The sequence below is a fragment of the Macrobrachium nipponense genome, chromosome 1, assembly GCF_015104395.2.
Source record: "Macrobrachium nipponense isolate FS-2020 chromosome 1, ASM1510439v2, whole genome shotgun sequence".
Classification (NCBI taxonomy): Eukaryota; Metazoa; Arthropoda; class Malacostraca; order Decapoda; family Palaemonidae; genus Macrobrachium; species Macrobrachium nipponense.
The window spans coordinates 196,748,806-196,775,461 of record NC_087200.1 but is presented as its reverse complement, the minus strand read 5'-3'; the positions used below and the strand labels follow the sequence as shown (position 1 = coordinate 196,775,461).

General features: G+C 39.6%; 1 protein-coding gene across 3 annotated transcripts in view; it reads left to right on the top strand.

Moving 5' to 3' along the window:
• The window catches only part of LOC135219992 (uncharacterized), a 188,853-nt gene that overhangs the window by 115,402 nt on the left and 46,795 nt on the right, over nucleotides 1-26,656 (top strand). For all 3 annotated transcript variants that reach the window (XM_064257272.1, XM_064257273.1, XM_064257274.1), the window contains exons 7-9: nucleotides 14,228-14,331; nucleotides 17,438-17,565; nucleotides 17,773-18,151. In XM_064257272.1, coding sequence (XP_064113342.1) covers nucleotides 14,228-14,331; nucleotides 17,438-17,565; nucleotides 17,773-18,151 — 611 coding nt within the window. The remainder of the gene's footprint in view (nucleotides 1-14,227; nucleotides 14,332-17,437; nucleotides 17,566-17,772; nucleotides 18,152-26,656) is intronic.

Genomic DNA, 26,656 nt, shown 5'->3' with positions numbered 1-26,656 from the left:
TCAAGAACAGTAGCTTGGAACCTGGATGTAGTTCTTAAATGGCTGATGTCAGATAGATTCGAACCGATCTCCTCTAGTTCTTTTAGAGATCTGACCAGGAAGACCCTTTTTCTTTGTGCTTTAGCATCAGCTAGAAGAATCAGTGAGCTGCATGCTATTGAGAAGAGAGTTGGATTCGCTAAGGGCAATGCCATTTGCTCATCAATGCTGGGGTTTTTGGCTAAGAATGAAAATCCCTCACGTCCTTGGCCTCGTTCTTTCTCTATAAAGAACATTTCAGAGTTAGTGGGGCCTAATGAGCCTGAATGTCTTCTCTGTCCAGTGAGCAGCTTAGACATTATGTGCAAAGGACCAAGGTATAAGAGGTAAGAGTGATAACCTGTGGTGTTCAGTGAAAGATCCTTCTCGTCCTCTTTCTAAAAATGCGCTCCTCCTTCTTTTTAAGGAATTTGATTTCTGAGGCACACGGACAATGTCAGGACTCAGATATCAAAGTGTTTTTAAAGTCAAAGCTCATGAAATTAGAGCAGTGTCTACGTCTATGGCCTTTAGACGTAATCTGTCTTTGAAAGACCATTATTAAATCTACATATTGGAGAAGCAATTCTGTCTTCGCATCTCATTATCTGACAGATTTGCAAACCACATATGAAAATTGCAGTACATTGGGGCCATTCATTGTGACTGACACAGTATTGGGTGAGGGAGAGAAGGATGTATCCCATCCTCACTAACTTTTCTCCTTGATTATGTTTTTTGTATTTTTAAGGTTGTCTGAAGATACAGGGAGTTTTTTGAGTATCTTTCAGTCTTTTAATGTCTGGTGTATTTCTTAAACGGTTGTGGTGATCCCTCATTTTTCATTGTATTTTGTGGTGATTTGTACTGCGCCCTGAGCAGGGGCATTATAGTCTTGTCCGTTACGGTCACGTCCTCAACGGCAAGTACTTATTATTGTGTCCGACGCACGGATCCATATATCCTGTCGGTACAGTAAAGGCCAGCAGACGACAGATGCAGTAACCACTGAGTCAGCGGTCTTTAAAGGTAAGGAGCCTATATCTTCGGATAATTCCACAGTTGTTATTTTAGCTGCCATTGTCCCACCACCTAAATGTGTCAATCAGCTATATGTAACCACGGGTAAGTTATAATAAGTGAAAATGACATTTTTATAATATATAAAGTTTCACTTATACTTACCCGGTGGTTACATAACGAAGCCCCGCCCTCCTCCCATCATAGGACAGGTAGGCATGAAACTTCTGATTTATGGTTGGAATGGTTCCTGGTACCCAGTAGAGGGCGGGAGTAGAGGATCACCTGTCAAACCATTACGCGATACCGTGAATTTCAAATTCTGCCGTGACGTCAGGAGACGACAGCTATATGTAACCACCGGGTAAGTATAAGTGAAACTTTATATTATTATAAAAATGTCATTTTTTAGCTGCAAACTATCGACCAATTGCATTGACATCTTGTTTATGTAAGATCATGGAGAAGATGGTCAATGTAAGACTGGTATGGTACCTGGAAAAGAAGGGTATTTTATCACCTATCCAGTGTGGATTTAGAAAAATGCATTCAATGACTGATGTGTTGATGCGACTGGAATCCTCTATTTGTGAAGCCTTTGCTTCCAAACAGCACCATGGTAACAGTCTTTTTTGATCTTGAGAAGGCATATGATACTGCATGGAGATATGGTATACTTAAAACCATTCATGAATTGGGGGTTACGAGGAGAGTTACCATTGTTCATTTTATCAATCATTTGTTCACATAGATTTTTTCAAGTCAGAGTGGGGGAAACTCTATCAGAGAGGAGATGTCAGGAAGAAGGAGTTCCCCAGGGTAGTGTGCTAAGTGTAAACACTATTTGCACTAGCCATTAATGGGATATCTCTGTCATTCCCCAGATATTCTCTCAACATTATTTGTAGATGATCTCTCCTTATCATTTGCTGGATCTAGAATGTCGATGGTTGAGAGAAAACTACAACTCTCAATTGACAAATTTAAATTTTCAAAAAGTTGGGGCCTGGCAGAAAATATTCAGTGGGCTGATCAATGAATGGATTTAAGTTTTTCGACAAACAAAACTGTTGTTGTCCCATTTCTGTCGTATTCGGGGAGTCATCCTGACCCGGATATATACATCAAAGGCCAACGGATCCCATGTGTAATGAAGCTAGATTTTTTAGGTTTGATATTTGATTGCAGGTTGACATGGGTTCCTCACTTAAAGGCGTTGAAAGTTAAGTGTCTTGAGGCTCTGAATCTTTTAAAAGTATTGTCTCATACATCATGGGGGGCAGACCGCAAAACTATTTTAAAATTATACAAGGCCTTAATTTTTCAAAAATTAGTTATGGTGTGAAATATACTCCTCACCACCCCAAGCCGATTAAAGGTATTAGATTCTATACACCATGCTGGTATTAGATTGTCTACAGGAGCGTTTAGAACTTCGCCTATTCCAAGTCTCCTTGTTGACGCTGGAGAATTAACTTCAGACCTTTAACCGAAAGTCTTCTATTATTCGGTATTGGTTTAGGTTGCAAAGACTTCCCAATTCTTTAGCCTGTCAGACTGCAACTTTGTAAGGCATTGTTAGATATTTTGAGTTACACCCTAAAATCTCCTCAACCTTATGGTTTTCCGGGTAAAACAACTTAATAAACGGTCTTGATATAGCAAGAAATAGAGTTCTTCCATTTAGGATATCACCAACCCCTCCATGGAAATTACCAAATATATCTTTTTGTAAATATTTTATTGGTTATATGGAAAGAACATGACTGAATTAGAAGCCAGTCTCTCTTCATGAACGTGTCGAAGAACATAGGGAATCGACTTTTATATATACAGATGGCTCCAAATCTGATGCTGGCGTTGGATTTGGAGTGGTTCTTTTAATTGTAGAGGTGCACTTCCTCTAGTATCTTCCATATTTACTGCAGAACTATATGGCATATTAACCGCTATTGAGAAAATAGCATTAAAAGATGAGGGCAATTTTACCATTTTTTAGTGATGCAAGAAGTGTCCTTCAAGCTTTAGAAGTTTTTAATTCTAGTAACCCTTTGGTTTTAAAGATTTTAGAGTGGCTTTTTATTATTGGTCTGAAAGGCATAACAGTTTCGATTTTGTTGGGTTCCGGCACACGTAGGTGTGTGTGGAAATGAGGAGGCAGATTCACTGGCAAAGAATGCTGCAGCTGAGTTGCTACCAAGAAGGTATCCCATTCCATGTAATGATTTTTTACCTACAATTAAGAATTATATTTATAATAATAGCAAAAGTATTGGGAAAGCTTAGCTGATAATAAGATGAGAGAAATAACAAATGTTATATCACCTTGGAAATATAACGTGATGCCCCGAAAGTGGGAGACTACTCTTTGTCGTCTCCGAATTGGTCACACTCGGATGACACATGAGTTTTTGCTAGCTGGCCAACACCAACCATATTGTGACGACTGTTTGATACCCTTGACCGTGAAGCATTTGTTGACTGAATGCCCCACTTATAGCACGGAAAGAAATAGATATCTGTTTGAGGCTCGATTTGAGGATGGCAGGTTCATCCTTGCCAAGATTCTTGGACATGATGTGTCATACAATGCAAGTGGCATTTTTAGATTTATTTCAGAAGCAGGTCTTCTGAAAGCTATTTAACTTTTACAATGATATATTTGCTTTTATGGTTTTAATTGAATATACTTTTATTCTTTATTTATAATAAACGATATCGGCGTCAATGACCTTCGATGTCAGGATGCCAGAAAACTTCCAATCATTCATTCATTCATTCCTCTATACTTAGTAGTCCTCTCCCTCCTTCCTTTCGTGTTATGTATAGTCTGTCTGTATTTGCTCTTGGGTGTAGTGCTTTGTGTATTGTCATATGTTTCCTGGTTTTCTGATCTATACTGTAGAGTTCTGCCTCCGTCCATTCGACTATTCCTGCGCTGTATCTGATTACTGGCACTGCCCATGTGTTTATGGCTTTTATCATATTTCCAGCGTTGAGTTTTGACTTGAGTATCGCCTTGAGTCTCTGCATATATTCTTTCCTGATGGTGTCCTTCATCTCTTGGTGTTTTATATCCCCTCCTTCCATTATTCCCAGGTATTTGTATCCAGTCTCATCTATGTGTTTGATGTTGCTCCCATCTGGTAGCTTTATTATTATTATTATTATTATTATTATTATTATTATTATTATTATTATTATTATTATTATTATTATTATTATTATTGTTATTATTATTATTATTAGAAGAAGATTAACACATTTTATATGGAACAAGCCCACAGGGGCCATTGACCGGAAATTCGGGCTTCCAAAGAATATAGAAAGAAGAGATCTCGTTTATTAAAAAATAAATAATGAATTAATAAATAGATAAAGATGTATTAAGGTCAACCTTGTTTTTTCCTATAATAACATACTAAAAGGGATAATAAAAAATGGACTGAAGGAAAGCAACAACATAATATATGTATAGAATAACTTGTTTGAACTGCCCCTTTTTTTGTATCAGCCAGTCTAATAAGTATTTAGAAGTAAGAATTAAACTGCATAAGTATTTTGTCAAAACTTGGGAAACATCAATACAATATTTATTCATTTAAGTGAAAATTCACAGGGTTAATTGAACCGGTAGTTCAGTAATTGCTTGATCGAAAGATGTCTTTTCACGAAATCTTTTAGAATCTGCCATTATACAACTTACTTCCAATTGCAATTTTAACCTTGGCTCTGGCTTGTATTATTTGGATACTTGTACTATAAGTAAACATTTTAAGAATGACCTTAAAGTTACAATTACTGTCTTCATTACAAATTAGTTACTTTATAGAAAGTCTATATTGCTTATTACCATCTGTTATTTCTTTCAAATGAACACCATATTCTTTGGAATCTTGAATTTCAAGCTTGTTCCATATGAATAGGAATCATTTGCTGAATAATAATAATGATAATAATAATAACGAAAGTACCAGAGCGCATGAAACAAACACCGGGCGTAAAGCACATTATCAGAATAATACCAGGGGTGACGTCACTCAGGTAGAAGCCAATCAAGAGGCTCCCAGTGATAACCCCCGCCTGAGAAAGTCTGCAAGACTCGTAAACGCTCGCTGTATGAGTCACCTTCCCAGGAACCAATGAAAAATCGACCTGCCGGAGAGGTTCTCTATACCGTACTCGAGAGCCCGCAACAGCATGATTTAAGAAGAAGGACTCGCCACTCAAATTCAGTCCCTTAGCAGTCATCGCTTGATAATGTCCTGCGGATCAGGAGGAAACGTAGCGTTGGAGAGAGAGAGAGAGAGAGAGAGAGAGAGAGAGAGAGAGAGAGAGAGAGAGAGAGAGAGAGAATTGTATAAGCAAGAATTGTATAAGCAATAATAAACCAAATAACTCAACCAAATTTTACCATGCCCTTTGGTGCGTTGCCCGCCAGTATAAGCAACAACGAGAAAGCCGTCATAAAAAAAATAGAGAAGACTCTCTACAAGATTAATAGTGCTGAAGCAGCAATCATTTTTAACAAGACATGTCTAGAGAGGGACTCCTTCTGAGATATTAATAATAGTAATGTGTATAGTAATAATAATATTTTGGAAGAAGACCCTCTTTTAAACAAATGCTGTTGAATAAAATGGAAGAATTCAGCGAATTAATCTTATATATTATCTTTTCTATTTTTCTTTTTACTCTCTTGTCTGGCTCAGTTATACTTCTTAATAACTGGCCAGGACATATTCATATGGGGAGAAATCTAAGTAATGTTGATTGTGATATTTTATTTAGAACAGAATTTTGCTGTCAATACTGGTATTATCAGTACTAGCAAACTTACCCATCGTAGAAGTGAAAAATTTATATGTACTATTTGTTCATCAATATTAAAATAAGGGTGATTACAGAATAGTCTCTCTCTCTTTCTCTCTCTCTCTCTCTCTCTCTCTCACTGTAATGTAATTCAAGGGACGATCACTGAATGCAGAGAAATTCTTATTCATTGTTGTTTTCCCTCTTTTAATGATATTCTCTCTCTCTCTCTCTCTCTCTCTCTCTCTCTCTCTCTCTCTCTCTCTCTCTCTCTCACTCAACTTAAAGTAAGTGAAGGGGATGATCAATGAACATAAAGAAGTTCGTATTCATTATTGTTTACCCTCTCTTAATGACTCTCTCTCTCTCTCTCTCTCTCTCTCTCTCTCTCTCAATGTAAGTCAAGTAACGAAGACGGTGATGTTATTATCGGATTACTTAGCTCTCAAATCACAAATTATCTCCTCTCTCTTTCTCTCTCTCATTTTTCGATAGCAAGATAAAATTATAAAATTGTAGTGCATTAATGTCGTTAAATGGCTCTCTCTCTCTCTCTCTCTCTCTCTCTATCGCGTCTCTGTCTCTCTCTCTCTCTCTCTCTCTCTCTCTCTCTCTCTCTCTCTCTCCTCTCGTCGGTGACTTTCATTTAACGGAACAGGGATCTTGATTGGTTCGTTTCTTTGTCAATTACTTTGCACAGTGATACGAATAATAAAGTATCTTTCTTTTCATTATGTCACTGCAAAGACGCAACTTGTATGTCAGTGCGTTATGGCTACTGATAAATGCTCTTATGATCCTGTGTCCTCCAAAAAAAGAGTAGAAAGTAGGAACTTGTCAGTTTCCTTTTTATTATGTCCATTGGCAGGATCAAAATTCCGAAGCAACATTACCGGGCAGTACTTCTTCAACGTTATTTTGTGCACTGGCAGTCCCATTGGATTTAAGTTATTCAAAAAATCTTGCGGATATTGATGATAATTTTCATCTTCTCTTGTGTCCGAGCTGGAATATTCATGACTTTCTCCGGGGAAGTTGTACAGAAATTATGTTTGAAAAATCGTAAAGTAACTAAGTCTACAGGAATAACCAGCCTCGTTTCACGGCCAGAAACAGCTCCATTTCAGGGAATCCCTTCTCACCCCCACCCCCTACAAAGGAGGGGGTTAGGTTGGTTGAAACCCCATTACAAACTGCCCATCTGACCAGCCGTTTGGCCGTGATCGAATGACAGACAGACAGACAGACAGATAGACATTACGACCATTATAGTATGATATTGGTGTACAGGAATGGCGGATCTCAGGTCCAGGTCAAGCAGGGGTTATCGTCAGTGTTGGTATTATTCTAAAAGCGAGGTCAATGTCAGGCTGGAGTCATCTCTGGTGTTCAGTTGGTATTATTGCTGGTATAGCTTGCTTATCCACCGACGACAACCCCTGCTTGACCTGGACCTGAGACCTGCCATTCCTGTACAGTGGGCCCCCATATTCACGGTCTCCGGATTCGCAGACTCACGGATTCGCTGATTTCTCTCTGGACCATACCTACCCATTATTTGTGGGGAATTCGCGTATTCAAAGGTTTTTCCGACGATAAATAATCATTAATTAGTGTATTTTGACTGTTATTATTTCATCGACTACAATACCATTTTTTATGATACACAAAAACGATTTCATGTTTTAAATATTAATATTCCGATCAATATCTGTATCTAATAAGTTCCATTAACGCATTATATGATCCATCCACATAACATAATAATCCTTCTCTTACGAGATGTATGTTTTTTCTATGATATCAATAATGATTTACTAATTTCTATATTAATATTAATGTAACCAGAGCAAACATTCATTAAAGAAAATACTATGGTGAATTAGTAAGATTTAGTTATAAATTTTAAAAACTCATGTAAGAACCAAAGGAAATCCCAGTCTTCTCTCTTAACTCCAGGATACTTAAAGTGTCAACTATATCAGTAATTGTGACAGGAGGGAGGAAGTCTCTCTCTCTCTCTCATGCCTTCTCTCTCTCTCCTCCTCTCTCTCTCTCTACTGAGATGAAAGATTCTTTATGAACACAGATGCATAATAATGTTTATTAATATTTTCAAATGATAATAGTAATAAATAATAATAATAACAGTAATATAATAATAACTCTAATACAAAATCATATGTGAAGTATTTTAACAGAAAATACTAGATCGTGTTTCCATTTCAACACGTCTCTCCTCTCTCTCTCTCTCTCTCGTGCTCGTCTCTCTCTCCTCTCTCTCTCTCTCCTCTCTCTCTCTTACAGAGAAGCTATGTTTTTTATTAATATGATGAATAAAATGATTTTACTAATTTCAAGAATATCATATTAATGCAAACACGCCATAATATCAATTCATTCATAGAAAATATTAAAGTAAATTAGCCAAGATTTTAGTTTATAACTAAACAAAATATGTAAGATGGAAAAAACGAAAAATTCCCCCCATTTTTTTTTTTTCCTAACCCCGCCATCTTGGTCTTTGACTCCAGGTAGCAACGCTGTGATGTCTGGGGTCCAACCTCTGTCAAATAATCAAGTAATGTGACAGGAGGGGAGTGTGTTTGCCGTGCACTCTCGCCCACCCTCATGTAATTTCTCGTCTCTCGTCTCTCTTCTCTTCTCTCTCTCTCATCCCTCTCTCTCTCTCGTCTCTCGCTCTGTTACTGAGATGAAGAATTTCTATGGTACATGTGTATATGTTTACTAATATTTTTGCATAATAATAATAATAATAATATAACTAATTTCAAAATTCATGTGGTAGTATTATAAAGAAATACAATAATCTATTCATTTCACTCTTTTAAATAAGAATAACCCTCTCTCTCTCTCTCTCTCTCTCTCTCTCTCTCTCTCTCTCTCTCTCTCTCGTTCTCCTCTCTATCTCTCTCTCTCGTCTCTCTCTCTCTCTCTCCTCTCTCCACCACAGATACATATGTCATAGTAGTAACTCTCACCCTCTGTTTGGGCTGGAAGTGTATGTATACAGTATATCTTCAAGGGCATTACTACATTTTATGGTAAAATAATAACATACAGTACTAGTTTTCAAATAACATTAAGTTTAATGAGATTCAACAATAACAATAACTTTCTCTCTCTCTCTCTCTCTCTCTCTCTCTCTCTCTCTCTGTCTGTCTCATGTATGTTTATTTGTTTTGTAGTATAAATAAATGATTTACCTTATAACTAATTTTCAAATATTAAGATTAATAAAAAAATGGCAATTACCAGTCTTTTTATTGACTTGGAGGAAGGTGGGTGGGGGAGTAAATGACAGTTTGATATACGAATTGGTGGAGGGGAAGGAGTCGGAGTCTAGGAATTATTCTCTCTTCTCTTCTCTCTTCCTCTCCTCGTCCTTCTCTCTCTCTCTCTCGTCTCTCTCTCCGGTCTCATCTCTCTCTTCTCTCTCTCTCTCTCTCCATTATTATTCTCTGTCTCAGAAATAATTCATAATTTCACTCTTGAAATTCAGATATATGATGTTGCCATTCAATGCTCTCTCTCTCTCTCTCTCTCTCTCTCTCTCTCTCTCTCTCTCTCTCTCTCTCTCTCTCTCTCTCTTATTGGCTGTAGGTATATATTTTTAATGGTAAAATGTTTAAGATGACTTTGAAATGATATTATAATATAACCTCAAAGATTAATACAGGAATAGGTTAGTAATTTTAGGTATATTTGAAGTTGGATGTTATGTAAGGTATACATTTGGTATCTGAACTTTCAAGATAGGCAGTTATAAGCATTTTTAGTGGTACTTTTAACTATTCGCGGGTTTTAACTATTCACGGGGGTGTCTGGTACACATCCCCCGCGAATATGGGGAGAACACTACACCAACATACTGATAATACCTGTATTGACAGCAAAATCCCGTTCTAAATAAAATATCACATTCAGCATTAATACTTAGATTTCTCCCAATATGAGTATTGGCCAATTATTAAGAAGTATCGCTGAGCCAGAGAAGCAAGTACGTGATAAGAAAAATAGAAAGATAATATGTAAGATTAATTTGCTGAATTCTGCCATTTTATTCATCATCATCATCATCATCATAATAATAATAATAATTATAATAATAATAATAATAATAATGTGTTGCGCCGTGGAGGAGTGGGTTAGGTCGTCAATAGACTTAAGTCAAGTTAAGCAACATTGGGGCTGGTCAGTCGTTGGATGGGTGACCGCTCTCCTCGGCGTTGATTCCTTGGGAAAGGATCTTTACCATAATTTCCTCAGTCTACTCAGCTGTAAATGAGTACCTATCCCTGATGGGGTAGGGTCCAGCTATGGGTTAAATAGCAAAACTCAGCAATGATGGAAAGAAATGAAGGAATAAACGACAACGACGTAAATGGAACCTCTAGCAACAGAGGAGCTTCGTTCAGCAACCAGGTATTCAACCCAATTGAAGGGAAAGTAGGTCAGGTACTTGGAGGTCGTCATCCAGCAACTGATCACCACAACGAGAGTAATCAACAGCCTGAGATTGGAGCTACAGAGGCAAAAAGGAAGAAATGGACAAGAGAAGAAAATAAGGAAATATGGAGATGCTACATCAGAAGCAACCCGACGGAGAGAGGATATAGAAGATTGGTCAACATCTGGAATGAGAGGAATAACACCCCCCAAACAGAGCAGAGGCTGGCAGACCAAGTAAGGAACATAAAGAAAAAGAACTGGCTCTCCCCAACAGAAAGAGAAGAACTGGAAAGGGAAATGTCACACATCAACGAATTACACGAAGACGAACTGAGAGAAGATGCCACAGAAGACGACAGGGAGGATGAGGTATCAGACAACGACACACGAAGAAACACCGACGAAGTAACAGAGAGGACGGAATGGGTAGAAAAGATTAGACAATGGATGGAGCCAGATACAGAGAGAACAAAGATCCCCTCCTTGAAAGCCTACAACACCAAGAAATTAAGGGAGAAAACAAGTGAGGTCAATGAAATAATGGGCATAATACACACCACCAGTATCACAGAAACAAATAACTTGACATATGCAGGAGCAAGATTAGTAGCAGAACTGATGGGGATTCGAACACCAACACCACCAGCACAACCAACCCACAGAACCAAAACAGCAACCTCCTTGGAAAAGGCGCCTGGAAAAGCAAATCATGGTGATGAGATCTGACTTGAGTAAACTGAAAGAGATGGCAGAAAAAAGCTAAGAAGCAAGAAAACAAGGGGGGAACTCAACGAGAAATACAAAGTACAAGAGAGGGGACTAAACAACACAATAGAAGATGTAAAACAGAGGCTTAAGGCCAAAGCACATAAGATCCAACGGTACACGAACAGGAATAAGGGATACCAACAGAACAAACTATTCGGAACCAACCAGAAAAGACTATACAGCCAACTAAGAGGGGAAGACAAACCACCCAGAAATTCCTGAAGCCGAACCAAGTAAGAGACTCTGGGAAAACATATGGAGCAATCCGGTATCACACAACAAACATGCAACATGGCTCCAGGAAGTCAAGGAAGAAGAAACAGAGAGAATAAAACAAAGATTCACAGAGATCACGACAGACACAGTCAGACACCAACTAAAGAAAATGCCAAACTGGAAAGCCCCAGGTCCCGATGAAGTCCATGGATACTGGCTGAAAAACTTCAAGGCCCTACACCCACGAATAGCAGAACAACTCCAGCATTGTATCTCAAATCACCAAGCACCAAAATGGATGACCACAGGAAGAACATCCTTAGTACAAAAAGACAAGAGTAAGGGAAATATAGCCAGTAACTACAGGCCTATCACCTGCCTACCAATAATGTGGAAGTTACTAACAGGTATCATCAGTGAAAGGCTATATAACTACCTAGAGGAGACAAACACCATCCCCCACCAACAGAAAGGCTGCAGAAGGAAGTGTAGGGGCACAAAAGACCAGCTCCTGATAGACAAAATGGTAATGAAGAACAGTAGGAGAAGGAAAACCAACCTAAGCATGGCATGGATAGACTATAAGAAAGCCTTCGACATGATACCACACACATGGCTAATAGAATGCCTGAAAATATATGGGGCAGAGGAAAACACCATCAGCTTCCTCAAAAATACAATGCACAACTGGAATACAATACTTACAAGCTCTGGAATAAGACTAGCAGAGGTTAATATCAGGAGAGGGATCTTCCAGGGCGACTCACTGTCCCCACTACTCTTCGTAGTAGCCATGATTCCCATGACAAAAGTACTACAGAAGATGGATGCCGGGTACCAACTCAAGAAAAGAGGCAACAGAATCAACCATCTGATGTTCATGGACGACATCAAGCTGTATGGTAAGAGCATCAAGGAAATAGATACCCTAATCCAGACTGTAAGGATTGTATCTGGGGACATCAGGATGGAGTTTGGAATAGAAAAATGCGCCTTAGTCAACATACAAAAAGGCAAAGTAACGAGAACTGAAGGGATAAAGCTACCAGATGGGAGCAACATCAAACACATAGATGAGACAGGATACAAATACCTGGGAATAATGGAAGGAGGGGATATAAAACACCAAGAGATGAAGGACACCATCAGGAAAGAATATATGCAGAGACTCAAGGCGATACTCAAGTCAAAACTCAAAGCCGGAAAATATGATAAAAGCATAAACACATGGGCAGTGCCAGTAATCAGATACAGCGCAGGAATAGTCGAATGGACGAAGGCAGAACTCCGCAGCATAGATCAGAAAACCAGTAAACATATGACAATACACAAAGCACTACACCCAAGAGCAAATACGGACAGACTATACATAACACGAAAGGAAGGAGGGAGAGGACTACTAAGTATAGAGGACTGCGTCAACATTGAGAACAGAGCATTGGGGCAATATCTGAAAACCAGTGAAGACGAGTGGCTAAAGAGTGCATGGGAAGAAGGACTAATAAAAGTAGACGAAGACCCAGAAATATACAGAGACAGGAGAAAGACAGACAGAACAGAGGACTGGCACAACAAACCAATGCACGGACAATACATGAGACAGACTAAAGAACTAGCCAGCGATGACAATTGGCAATGGCTACAGAGGGGAGAGCTAAAGAAGGAAACTGAAGGAATGATAACAGCAGCACAAGATCAGGCCCTAAGAACCAGATATGTTCAAAGAACGATAGACGGAAATAACATCTCTCCCATATGTAGGAAGTGCAATATGAAAAATGAAACCATAAACCACATAGCAAGTGAATGCTCGGCACTTGCACAAACCCAGTACAAAAAGAGGCATGATTCAGTGGCAAAAGCCCTCCACTGGAGCCTGTGCAAAAAACATCAGCTACCTTGCAGTAATAAGTGGTACGAGCACCAACCTGAGGGAGTGATAGAAAACGATCAGGCAAAGATCCTCTGGGACCTATGGTATCAGAACGGATAGGGTGATACGTGCAAACAGACCAGACGTGACGTTGATTGACAAAGTCAAGAAGAAAGTATCACTCATTGATGTCGCAATACCATGGGACACCAGAGTTGAAGAGAAAGAGAGGGAAAAAATGGATAAGTATCAAGATCTGAAAATAGAAATAAGAAGGATATGGGATATGCCAGTGGAAATCGTACCTATAATCATAGGAGCACTAGGCACGATCCCAAGATCCCTGAAAAGGAATCTAGAAAAACTAGAGGCTGAAGTAGCTCCAGGACTCATGCAGAAGAGTGTGATCCTAGAAACGGCACACATAGTAAGGAAAGTGATGGACTCCTAAGGAGGCAGGATACAACCCGGAACCCCACACTATAAATACCACCCAGTCGAATTGGAGGACTGTGATAGAGTAAAAAAAAAATAAATTAATTAAAAAAAAAAAACAAATAAAATAAAAAATAATAATAATAATAATACTAATAATATAGCACCCTATGGAAAAAATGGAAGATGGTAGACTGGTGAAGATAATAATTCAGATGAGTTTCGTGGAAAACTTGATAGTGCTTGATAGATGAACTGAAAACTAGGCAGTGGAATGAAAAGGCCTATTTTCAAGAAAGAGGGATAGTGCATGTAAGATAAAGATGAGCAGTGCAATGTGTGTAGGCTTCGATAAGCATTAATAAACCTACCCTTTAGATGCAAAAACCTGCTAATTCACAATATAGCTGTTAAATTATGATTAAGGTAGTTAGTGTAGTCTTTTTCTCTGGAGCCACATATTGGTAGTTGGAAAAAAGGAATATTTTTTGGTTGTTAAATATTTAAGTGGTTGTGCAGTCTTGTAAACCTTTATATAATGCTGAATTTTTTTTAATTGAAATTTGCTATATACGTACTGTAGTTAATGGTAAACATACTTCTTCCATCCAGGTATTCTGATTGCTAAGAAGGATCTTTTTAAAAACCCGGTTCCTGAAGTATGTGGAGGTGGGACAGTGTTTTTTGTTACAAGGGGCTCACATAGGTATTTACAGGTAAGTTAATGGAATCTTGATACATATTTTAAAACAGGGTTCCTTATTTATTTAAGTATCATTTAGTCTTATTATGAAAATTTATTTCACCAAGCTCCTAACATTTTTATTTAACGTCCAAGGAACAGGCATTAATTTGCCCAGCTCTCTCACACAGTAGAATTTCCATTCATCAAATTTTAGAAAAACAGACCAGCCTGATTTTCTAAAATTTGATGCATGGAAATTCTATTCAGTGTGAGAAAGCTGGGCATTTTCAGGTTAGAATTTTGTTCATTCGTGAGGGCAATAATCTCAGGAAGGCAACCTCAGCTTTCAACCTGCCCACAATTCTCAGCTTCGGTGTAGAATTTTAGGATATTGTTGTGGTCACAGTTAGCTCACAGTGTTTTTGGGAAGGTGAACTCCCGTTCAATTGCCTCCAGCAGATTGAGCAGACCCCCACCTTCCCAACCTCCATTTTCATGCCAGCAGAGGTTCTGTAGGCTGGAGGATGTAGAGGATTTGCCTCTCTAATTGGATGTGTCAGTCTGCCAATTGACAGACTACCTCCCCCTTGAGAGACACTGTCAGTAGGGCTTCCATCTCAGCTCCTCAGGGGTCAGTGCCTTGGAATCCATAGCAATGGCATTGGTACAAGCAGTCTTGACTAAACTTGTGGATGGGTGCCCTCACTGACTCCTTTGTCACGGACATTTCATTTGCAGACAAAACAGAAGCATTCAGGAGATTCTCGGTGTCAAGAGGGGGTCCATACATACCTGGTAACTAGGTATTCAAGAAGTAATCAGACAGACTGAAAGTAGGATCATGGAATATTGGTGCCCTGACATGAAGGTTAAGAGAGATTGATGTGATGGAGAGGAGTGTGATAAAGGCTCTGTGTGTACAAGAGACTAGGTGGAAGAGAAATGAACCAGAGAGGTAGATGTTAGGTTTAAGCTGTATTATTGTCAGTCACAGATAGGAAGAAATGGAGTTGGTTTTATGGACAGTAGTAAGTGAAAAGATAAAGTGGTGGAAGTGAAAAGTTAGTGGTAGTCTTATAATAGTACTGTTGTTACCAGATGAAGATACTGTAATGTCAGCAGTAAGAGGCAGAAAATTTTAAGGAAGAACTGACAACAGTATTGAAAATGATAAGGATAGAGAGAAAATAATCAGAGTTGAAAAGAGTAGACATGGATATGAGGAAGCTCATGGGGACAAAGCATTTGAAATTAGGAATGAAGATAAGAGTATGGTGCTGGAAATGGCACAAACTTTTGAAGCAGTCTCTATGAACACCTCGTTTGTGAAGGCAGATTGCCATTCAGTAACATGAGAGTGATGTACATAGAGCCAGATAGATTACTGTACAGTTAGAAGAGAAGATGAAAGCAGCCTAATGAATTGTGAAGTAAGTCTTGTTAAGGTATGTGAAACACCTAAGTTTGCTGGTGATGGATATATAGATCAGATATAGAAAGCCAAAGAGGTTAAAGAGATCAAGAATTAAAATATTGGATATTAAAGGAGACCAGTGTGAACAATATAAGAGGTATATAAGAGAAAGACACCAGGTGGGGAGAAATTTAAGTGACAAGGGAATTGGTTAATTTCAAAAATGGAATTATATGAAAACATTGTGTAAAAGGTACAAAGGAAGCAGTTGGGCAAACGACTGACTATAGGGTGTCAAATGGGGAAGAAAAGAGGTATTTGAATAGATAGGTACAAGATTTAAAATTAAGCAGAAGTGTAGGGCTTTCAAGGGTAGGAAGGTAATTTAGGAGAGGTGCTTAGGAATGATATAGAGAAGGGGAGGAAGAGAGACTAGGAAAATATATTGAACATAGCCATGGAAGAGCTGTGATATGGTGTTTCTCAGTTAGGTAGGGATCATCACCAGTGTCCTGTCATTCACATCTAAATGTTTCTGTATGCAACCTTCTATTAGATTGCTGTTGTATCTACTATTAGTTAGGAACTGCTTAACATGTTTGAGCTCAATGTGAGTAGCTCTCCATGGGGAACAGTGCATTATTGCACGTTTCATTTATGTGGCTACCACAGAGCCTCTGTAAGTGTCAGGGCACTCCCCGTAGGCATTAAGCACTGACCCACATAGGTTGCCTTTTCGAATGTCGAGGTATTGTACAGTCACCACCGTATATATACAAATATTCAGAGCTAACAAGAATTTTTTGCAAAGAACAGAAGAGCTTGAGGAAGAAGAACCTGTTCTCTCCAAGTTCATAACTTTCAAAGCATGGAGAAAACTAGATGTTGAATGTTGCATGAATCAAAATTGTATTTTCTTCTTTTTAGATTTCTAACATATGTATGTACACAGTAATTCTTTATAATATAGCACAATTAAAAAAGGACTCCTGAGATAACTCGGGAATTTAAACATAAAAGAAAATTATGTATATTACATAGTAAGATCCAGCTTACGAACAATTCATGATACAAATGGCCCTCTGGAACGTAACTCGTTAATAAGTCAGGTAGTGACTGTACCTGTCTCCTTTCTCTTACACATGTACATCCAAGAATGGAAGTCTGCCTTTGACACCATATTCAATAGTGAAGTTTAGACTAGAGATCCTCTTCATGGCATACTGTAGGCAGGTGGCTTCTTCATCAGTATCAATGGCAATGAAGATATTGTCCATATATCAATCATATACTATCTTTGGTTTTGATGAGAATTGAAGGTCTTCTTTGACATCTGCCATGTACATATTTGCAAATAGGATACCAAGGGGGGATCCCATGGTGACACCATCTACCTGATGAAAGATGTCAACCCTACATGAGAGGAAGGGGTCTTCATAGGTGCAGATTTGGAGAAGACATCGTAGCCAAGTGGCCAATCATTTTTATTGCTTTTTTGGCTGAAATATATATAGAATCTACTGGTCATTTTTACCAGATTCATGTGTAATTGTAATAGCCACAATGCTCTTTTAACTTCTCGAATTCTTTGCACATTTTTGGAAACACCTGTCACTACAAAGCCCCGAGATCGGCAACAGTAGTCAAGGTAATAAAAGAAACAATAACAATTGAGCAAGAAAATAAAAACTACACATATATACATATTTTTTTATCTTTTCAGGATGTTGAAACCAAAGAGGAAGGAGGTACACCGGCAGTTGTGGAGGCCATCAGAGCAGGTTTAGTTATGCAACTGAAAGACAACATAACATCAGAGTTCATCATGACTCGACATAAACTCTTGAATAAGTTAGATTATTCTCTTGTTTTTTCAACATTATTAGATCCAATGTTATTATTATTTCGTGTTTCATTTGCCTGTTGAAGACAGAACTCATAAATATAGTGTATCTAATGCAAAGGTATTGGAAATATTGATAGGATCTAGTTATAATTTTCTGTTCTTGTAATTTATTGATAAAAGAGTTTTACAGATTAGCTTTTAATTTTTTTCAGAAAAATAAGAGAGCTGGTTCATCATACTCCACAACTGATCCCCATTGGTAATGTAGACTTTGAGGAGCGTATCCCTATTTTGTCATTTGTTGTACGTCATCCCCAAAGTGGTCTTTTCTTGCATCATAATTTTATGTGCTCTGTTTTAAATGACTTGTTTGGAGTACAAGCTCGTGGTGGTTGCATGTGTGCAGGACCCTACGCTCAAGATCTTCTTGGCATTGATGAAGATTTGGCCCTGAGATTTGAAAAACTTTTGGTTGAAGATAGTAGATTGGACCGAAGTCACTTAAGAAGGCACCAAGAGCATAGTGACATTGAAGTTATCAGACCAGGATTTGTCCGTCTGAACCTTCCATTTTATTTCTCTGATGAACAGGTAAGTTTTTATTTGCAATGCACAGCTCTATTTTATTGGAGAATTAGATACTCAAAACTTGTTAGTATTAATTAGCAAGTATGTGTTATTGAGATTGATTAAAGAATAAAATTAAGGTACTGTAGGTGTATGAAAATTATTGACTGAAAACTGATCTTAATCAAACACGAACTCAGTATATATTTAATAAAGATTTTATTTCCATCAATGAGATATTCCATGTTTCCCATATGCATGAGCTATATTGGCAGAATTCATTATCATTATCACCATTAAAGTCCATACTTAGTTGGTTTAGATGTAAATGAGTTTTCTTCACTCTTATTGTGTCCTCTGCACTTTCTGCCTAAATTCCTAATTGGTCAGGGTCTTTATCTGTACCTTACAATCTTCCCTTTACTGAAAGAGTTTGCCTCAGCTTAGGCAACTTGTAATGATACAGCCCTAGGCCCTGATGAGATTCTTTATGCATTGATAAAGCATACATCTTTAAACACTAATTATTTATATTAAGTCTACTGTAAATAATAGAATATGGTTTGAAACCAGTTACCTTCCAATTTTGCAATGATCTTTTTCTTAGCTTTTTAAAACTTAACAAAGTTCACAATTTTGTAAAGTAAATTGTATTTTTCCTAACTATACAAACCTGAGGTCCTTTACATTAGGAATTACTTTTCAGCGTAGGATGCAATGCGGCCTATGAATGTTTTAACAAGGTGGTTAGGCAGTAACTACTGTCTGTTAAGCGGATAGTTAGGAAAAATACAATTTACTTTAAAAAATTGTGATTTGTTCTTACACTGTATACAAACTTGTTCCTATACAATATACAGGCATTCCCTGGTTATCGGCGATCCGGTTTTATGGGGCTTGTCTAGCGCCATAAAATCTGCGATTTATGGTGCCATAACGGGCCATGTTCCGGTTATTGGCGCCATAAGGCATCAATAATAGAGTCATGGCACCATAACAAACCTAACAAAGGTGCCATAATGGCGCTTATAACTGGTTATCGGCACCATAAGCGCCATTAATCGCTGATTTTTTGTTAATGGCAGTTTTTGCTTATCAGCATAACCCCCCCCCCCCCGGAACAGAACCCCCGCCTATAACCAGGGACTGCCTGTACAAACCCTTGGTCCTGTACATTCAGAAGACTCACTGATTGGTGGGAGGAATGTGAGTGAGCCTCTAGAACTGACTAGAGTTCAGCACACCAGGGCTATTACCCCTGGTTGTAAGAGAAAGGAGTGCCCTGCCTCTGACAACTTGATCGGAGTATAGGAGTTGCATGATGAGTTGCATCGAAGGGCTGGGAAGAATATTTAGAGTCGGAGGCATTAATGCAAAGTTCTGGGAAGGGTTTGCATTATTGCCAGTCTCCTTCTTCCCCTTGCTAGAGGAAGGAGTGGGATTGCTTCTATGATTCTGATAAGAAAAATAAAAAGGAAACCCAAGTGCAAGCTTACCACATCAAACACACGACCAGCAAGTGTAAGTTCAAGTCCTATCCTCAACTTCAAGGAAGAGGAGTAGAAGGACGAGGAGGGGAAGGTGAAGAGGCCAGTCACTCTTGAACCCTTTTTACCTGTAGAACAGCACATCCACCATAGGTGAGATTCAACTTGTCCTCTTGAGGGAGCTGGGTAAGCAAACACCAGTCCAAATGTGATCATAATGAGACTGTAATTTTCTTCCGACCCACATATTCTTCAAAGTGATGAAGAGCACCAAGCCACCAGCACTGCTCGCTTTCTGAGAGAGCGTACAGTGGAGGTATCCAACTGCAGAGGAGTTCCTCATGATCTCATAGGACTCTGAGGAAGACATGTTGTTAGACACTTCTGCCTTGGAAGTCAGCAGTGGATAAAGGTATCGACACTCAATGAAGGGTGTTGATCCTTCGTAGGCATAGTAATACATCAGTAGGAGAAAGTAATGACTGATCTGGGTCAACCAATACAAAGTCCAAAGCGCAGATCATGAAGGATTTAGACTCGTCAACTGATGTTGAATGATTGTGCATCTGAGACAGTCACGACATGACACCTGCCTTTTGAAGGGTGATGTTGAGAGACGAGATGATGATTCTTGCGAAATATGTGCACATTAGCCGAGAGTCAAAGGCCTACTAGAGATCAAGGTCCCTGTGATGGCATGACAGATAAGTTTCTCATCAGTAGTTGAAACTCAACTGAGGAGAAACAATGCTACTTGGTGAGTGACTTAATGGAATGTGGACCTACATCTTCTAAGTTGAATTGGAGAAAAGTGAACTCTCACAATTCTGATCATAGAAAAAGTCCTGTTAATGATACCAACCAGTGAAGAATGCTCTAATCCCTGGTATTTTACAGAGGACTGAAAAAGTTATTCCACTATTTCATTGCTGCTCGGCGAGATAGTCGTTGTTTGCATTGAACGCAGAGAGTTTTTCAGTAAAGAAAACACAGATTGTACTGCCTGAAGTCGGGCGGGGAACAGGCTAAGTCTTTCAATATTCCATTTCAATTCGGCATAAACAAAGAATAATTGAACGCCTTACGAGTTAGAAAATGTATATCAGAAGACAAAACTCAAATTGTCTGAAGATAATCATTTTGTGCCATTGTAGCAGCCAATGGAGCAGGTGCAATGGAACAGAAGACTACAATCTTCTATTATACAATGGGTTAAACACAATGATAATAAGTCTAATGAGATATATCTATGTCTGAAAATTCTCGCAATGACAAATGTGGAGCACGGGACATGGGCCTTATGCAATAATTCCGAGTTAACCAGAGACCTGAGTCTGTGATGGCCGGGCAAAGAGATTTGAATTGGTAGTTAATCCTCGATAGAGGAAAAACAATACTAAGACAAACAAAATCTCAGAGGGAATGCAGTACTCTGACCCTCGCTTGACTCTTTATGCTAAGTTGCCTGGTAGTGCATTCATTGTTGGAATGTGTTTGGCTTAGAACCATGGAGCGCAAAAAAGATAAACTTGAGCATCTGCATTTTAACCGAAATGTTAAGGAAAGAAACCCTCTTGTTCGGTGATAATGCAAATGTTGTGGTGTTGTTTGCAAACAATACTAATAGTCCTCTCAAAATCAAAACTCAATTCCAGAAACTCTTGGGAGGCCCAAAAGGCTGTCCTGAGTTTCAGATTAATTAAGATAAGGTATTATTCATCTCGGTCACATACCAGAAGAATTAACATACAGATATGTGCCTAATACTCAGACGGTGCAACTGATACAGACACATGTTGCAAGGAGAACATACTAGTATATTCGTAGCTTCTTGTAAATCAGACTCCATCCTAATTCTTCTTCATTGGAGAGACAAGAATAAGGACTGGAAGCAGACCTCCTTCATTCTGTAGTGAAGAGAACGAAGGTGAAGTTGTCTTGAAGGGAGACCTCTATAATGGTAACTGGTAACAGGACACTGAAGACAACTGGTTGTTCCCAAAACAGTAGTACTGTAGAGGCATTCAAACTTCTCGGTGCTATCCACCCTGAACAGGCTGATGTATGTTTGGTAAGACCCTAATATTGAACTAAAAACATAGTCTCTCGGTTTCAAACTCTGGGGAATAGACTCCATAGAGTTCCTTTTATTCCCTTGTTCGTTCATCTTGGTGTAACCCAGGAAATAGAGGGAAAAAAGAGAGGAGAATTTACTGTTCTTGCCCACTCTTCTCAGAACTTGAAGTGTTCCCACTCTGTCAAATGAAGCATTAATTTCCTGGAACTGTTCCATTCATGCAAGTGAAAGTTGAGCGGAGTTAAATGCATTAAAAGTGGGTCTTCTTATGCACCTATCTTCTCCATGATCGACCTCATGAAGAGGACTACAGAGAGATTCTCCCCCTATCTCCTTCAGATGCCTTGTCCCAAGGGACAGCGACATCGATCTTGGTACCTGAAGAATAGCCATTCCTGGCTTTCACAGGTGGGTCCAAGCCACCATCGCGGCTCGGTCCCTTCTCTCCCAATTAAGTGTTCTCCTTCGTGGCTGAAGCTTCAAGAAGAATAAAGAGAGATTCTGTGTCTGCTGTCCAACTTATTTGGACCCTAAGGTCCAAGACACTGGGACAGTACTTGACCATTCACGTAGAAGGTGTTGCATGCAGTACCAAGCTCTGCATAACTCCAAACCAGACTGAAGAGCAAACTCATCTGTACTGGTAAAGGCTCGTCTCGCTATCCAAGCACTCGTGATAATGAGTGCTAGAATTCGTTAGAATTCCCTCTTTCTGCAAGTGAGAAAGCCAACTTGCAAGACAATAATTGAGTGAGCCTTGTCTCGCCCTGGTTCTCAGCAACATCATGAAGCCGAGCACTCTACTAGTGCCAGCGAAACATGGGATCCAGGCGCTTGGCAAGACTCCCGATTATTTTAGTAATTTTTGGGAATACCCGTTGCCCGAGTGTTTGGAAATCACAGAAAACCAAATCACACTGAGAACACCAGAAATTCCAAGGAATTTAATCGCTTAGCAAGACTCCAGATTTTTGTATTAACAATTATCGGAGATGTCCGTCTCGCCCGAGTGTTTGGAAATTACAGAAAACCAAAAGACTGAGAATGCCAGAAATTCCAAGGAATTCGAGCATTCAGCAAGATTCCTTGGAATTGTCATAACAATTATCGAGAATTCTCATCACACATGAGTCTTTGCATATCATAGGTCAAACATTTGAAGAGTGCTAGAAATTCCAAAGAATTTAAGCGGTCGGCAAGACACCTGAATTTCATCAAACGATCATTGGGGAGTGACCCCTCCTCTACTCCTGTAGAAATCGAGGAGCAACAAGTATAAAAACCAGTCCTATATGCAAGCATTTAAGACTGGAATGCAAGTACAATTTAACAGGATATGTACTCAAGATTCCCAAAACTCAAGAACCCATAGGGGACTGCAAATGCAAATCCTTCCAAAGAGCCAGGGAAAATGTAGTCTCCAGGTGTTCAAATCCTAAGAATCTAATCACCAGATGTTAAGACGGTGAGAGATCTCTCCGTCATTGATAGAAGATCCTTCCTCAATGAGATGGACGTACATGTGGTGGGACCCTAGATCCTTCCAGGAACTTAGTCCCCCAATACTGAATCCTGCGGAGAGTACTCTATAGAATCCCTCCTATTCACCTCGCCCCTCCCGGTGTAGCCATAGGAATAGGTGAGGAAGATTGGAATCTCTCACTCGCCTTGCTAGCAGAACTAGCTGGAGAAGCAAGTCGCGGGCAGCCATCAACCTTCGGTAATGGCTGCGAGTTAGGAGAATGTCCTCACCCTGGAAAAATGCTTTCCTGAGGAAGGTTACAAAACTCTCGCACAGCAGGAGAAACGTTTGCTGCCACCAAACTGGTTGGTCACGCGAACATGACTGTGGTCTGGGTGGAGTTGAGCATGCACTTGACTGGTGAGGGCTGGTACCACCCTCTGATGCATCCCAGTCCTCATTGAGGCCAAAACTCTCAATAGGACTGAATGGGGGACCCCCTAATGGTCTCACCGTGTGCACAATCCCGCGGGACCGTCACGTCAACCTTGGGTACCGAGCGATCACCAGCAAGGAGTGTCATCTGAGTGACACTTCTTTCTTTGACTCATTGCCTGAGTCATGATGGTGAGTGGACTCGGCTTCATCGACTCTAGATGCAAGCAAATCTGTAGATTTACGTGCACTAGGGGAATCTTGCGAACAAGCGCCCGGCACGAAACTAGTCTTAGGGGCAGAACCTCTAGGATTAGCGGCAGAAGTGCGAACCGAAGTTTGCGCTTCTATAGCTCCCGACACGCTTGACCTTGGGGACAGCGTGACAGTTCCTGTTCCTGAAGGAACAGGGGAGCCAACGGAAGACCCAACTGCCTCCTAAGTTTGAGGAGGCAGACCCTCAGCATCTACTTCTTCCAGGTTTCTTTTCAGGGATTTTGAGATTGTGCCTCTTGTCCCTACTACTATGGGTATAGTTTCCACTGGTATATCCCAAATCCTTCATATTTCTATTTTCAGGCCTTGATACTTATCAATTTTTTCTCTTTCTTTCTCATCTACTTTAGTGTCCCATGGTATTGCAACATCAATGAGTGATACTTTCATCTGGATTTTGTCAATCAATATTACGTCTGGTCTATTGACATTTATCACCCTGTCTGTTCTGATACCATAGTCCCAAAGGATCTTTGTCCAATTGTTTTCTATCACTCCCTCGGGTTGGTGTTCGTATCACTTATTTCTGCAAGCTATAATTATTATTATTATTACTACTACTACCACCTCAAGTGTCATTTAGCAACCTCACTGCTCCCTTACCATTACTGTCTTTCAAATTGACCTGTCCATCATTTGTTTGAGAAGAATTACCATTGAAATTCTTGCCAGGTGGTGTCATCTGTGCCGAGAGTATCATCAAATGTTCCATGGTTACTAGATTCTTTACTACTATTACTCATGAAGAACAAAATGAGAAAAAAAATGAGGTAAATAATTTATTATTTATTTTTATTATTTCATTAGATGAAACCTATTCACATGGAACAAGCATGCATGGGCTATTAACTTGAAATTCAAGCTTCCAAAGGATGCTTGTTTCAACCATCACCGCAGACCCCACTGCAACAGTAGCTGATCATGATACAGAGATGAACCTGCAACATTTGAATGGCATGCCACGACACTAGCCACCATACCTGAAAATTTTGAAAATATAGTATCAGCCTTTCATGGAGTTTATTCTTCTACCAATGGCACCAGTAAGAGCTGACTCCCAAATGTCCACTCCCTACCATAACCTATAGCGGATGGCACCAACACAATTAGGGTGGCTCAAGTGTAAGCCAAACCTGCTTGTTAGGACTGAGAGTATTACAAGAATACAATCATCACCAACCTTATCATATTATGGGCAAACCAGACAGAATGCTGAAGGTCATATCCCCAGAACCAGACCACCCCTGGAATCCATGGCCCACTGCTGCAAATTTTGCCCTTGGAGGTATAAATTTAAATAATCCCACTGATAACCCTCAGGTCCAAACATTGTTGGGTAGTTGATGATCCTAACAAACACAATTCCCACTGTTAGCTTCAGATACAGACACCAGTCCCAGCTTGATACCTTTCCCTATTTATGATGTTAAATAAGTTTGACCAAAAATGGAATTTTCCACTGGACTTAATCCAAATATAAAGGTATCAATATATATATATATATTGTTATGTATATAGCTGGCCTTGAGAGAGGCTAGATACGTAAACGGAAATAATTGAGGGATTTCAAGAGGGAATTGCTTTAACTTACCGTAAACTGATAGTTATTATTAATTTCTTTAGAGGGAAGGTCGCCAGAAAACTCAGCTCGTTACCTTACAGCTATTTATTTACAAAAAGGCCCGTGCTGGCCTGGAGGAAAGGTAAATGATGGCTCCAACTTATGTCATTCAAGCTGATTTTCATACACTTGGATAATGCACACTTGCGGGCAGAGAGACGGCACGTGACTCATGGAATCTGGAAAAGAATCCCAGATTAAACGAGATAAAAGAAAAAATGACTTCTTGCTTTGATTAAGGCTGATTAATTCTCTACATTGGGGAAAGTAAACTCGAATGGTTCACTGAGGTATGCACGAAAGCTTGGTCTTTAACAAGTCACAAAGGGGAGCACGTGGCCCGATGAGGACAAAGGGCTTTTGATGTAGAAGGGGTAAAAATGAGAATTGAAAATGAATTTAGCAAGAGTCGTATGGTAGTAAAAGGTGCTGGTTGAAATTTACACTCTTTGACGTACCTGGATGCAATATTCAGTCACTCCGTGTATCGGTATCGTTGTAGAAGAATGCGGCCTGACCTCTGTTCAGGTCTGGGGTTTGTGTCCACCAGTACGCCGTGGGTAGGCCTAAGTTTGGGAGGCTGGCCGGCTGGACATCTGTCCTGGACTACCGACTGCAGTTGACTGAGAGCGATACTGGTTGTTTTTGAATCACGGGGCTTCCAAAGACCGCCTCGAGCATCGCCTGAAAAGTGGTAAACACAACGCCAGCAAATTGGGAAGGAAAATAGGTCTTATTGTAGAAGTCCCTAAAATCCATCTCGAAGCCTAGCTACTCTTGTGACTTGCCTCTCTTACCCTAAGCTTCCGTCAGACCGGAAATATCTCCCTACGACATACCCACTCTCCCAACAACAGTCGCTTTAGGAGAAGGCATGGCTGCTACTTTTATAATTAAATATCACTAAAACTCTGCTGGGAAGGCGAGGCATTCTATAGACGTAGCAGCTCCCCCTGTTAAGAAGGCATTCACTCCCTTTCGGGCGTGAAGGTCTTGGCTTAAATAAGTTGATCGCCTCGACTACCCAGTTCTCCTACTCTAACTTGAAGTTTTTTGAGCAGCGATACGGCTGACTACAATGGCCTACCTAACTTATAGGCAAAGATGCTAAGTGTACTAACTTCATGTAGTGATGTAATCTAGCCTAAGTAATAACTACGGGTTGTCTGTG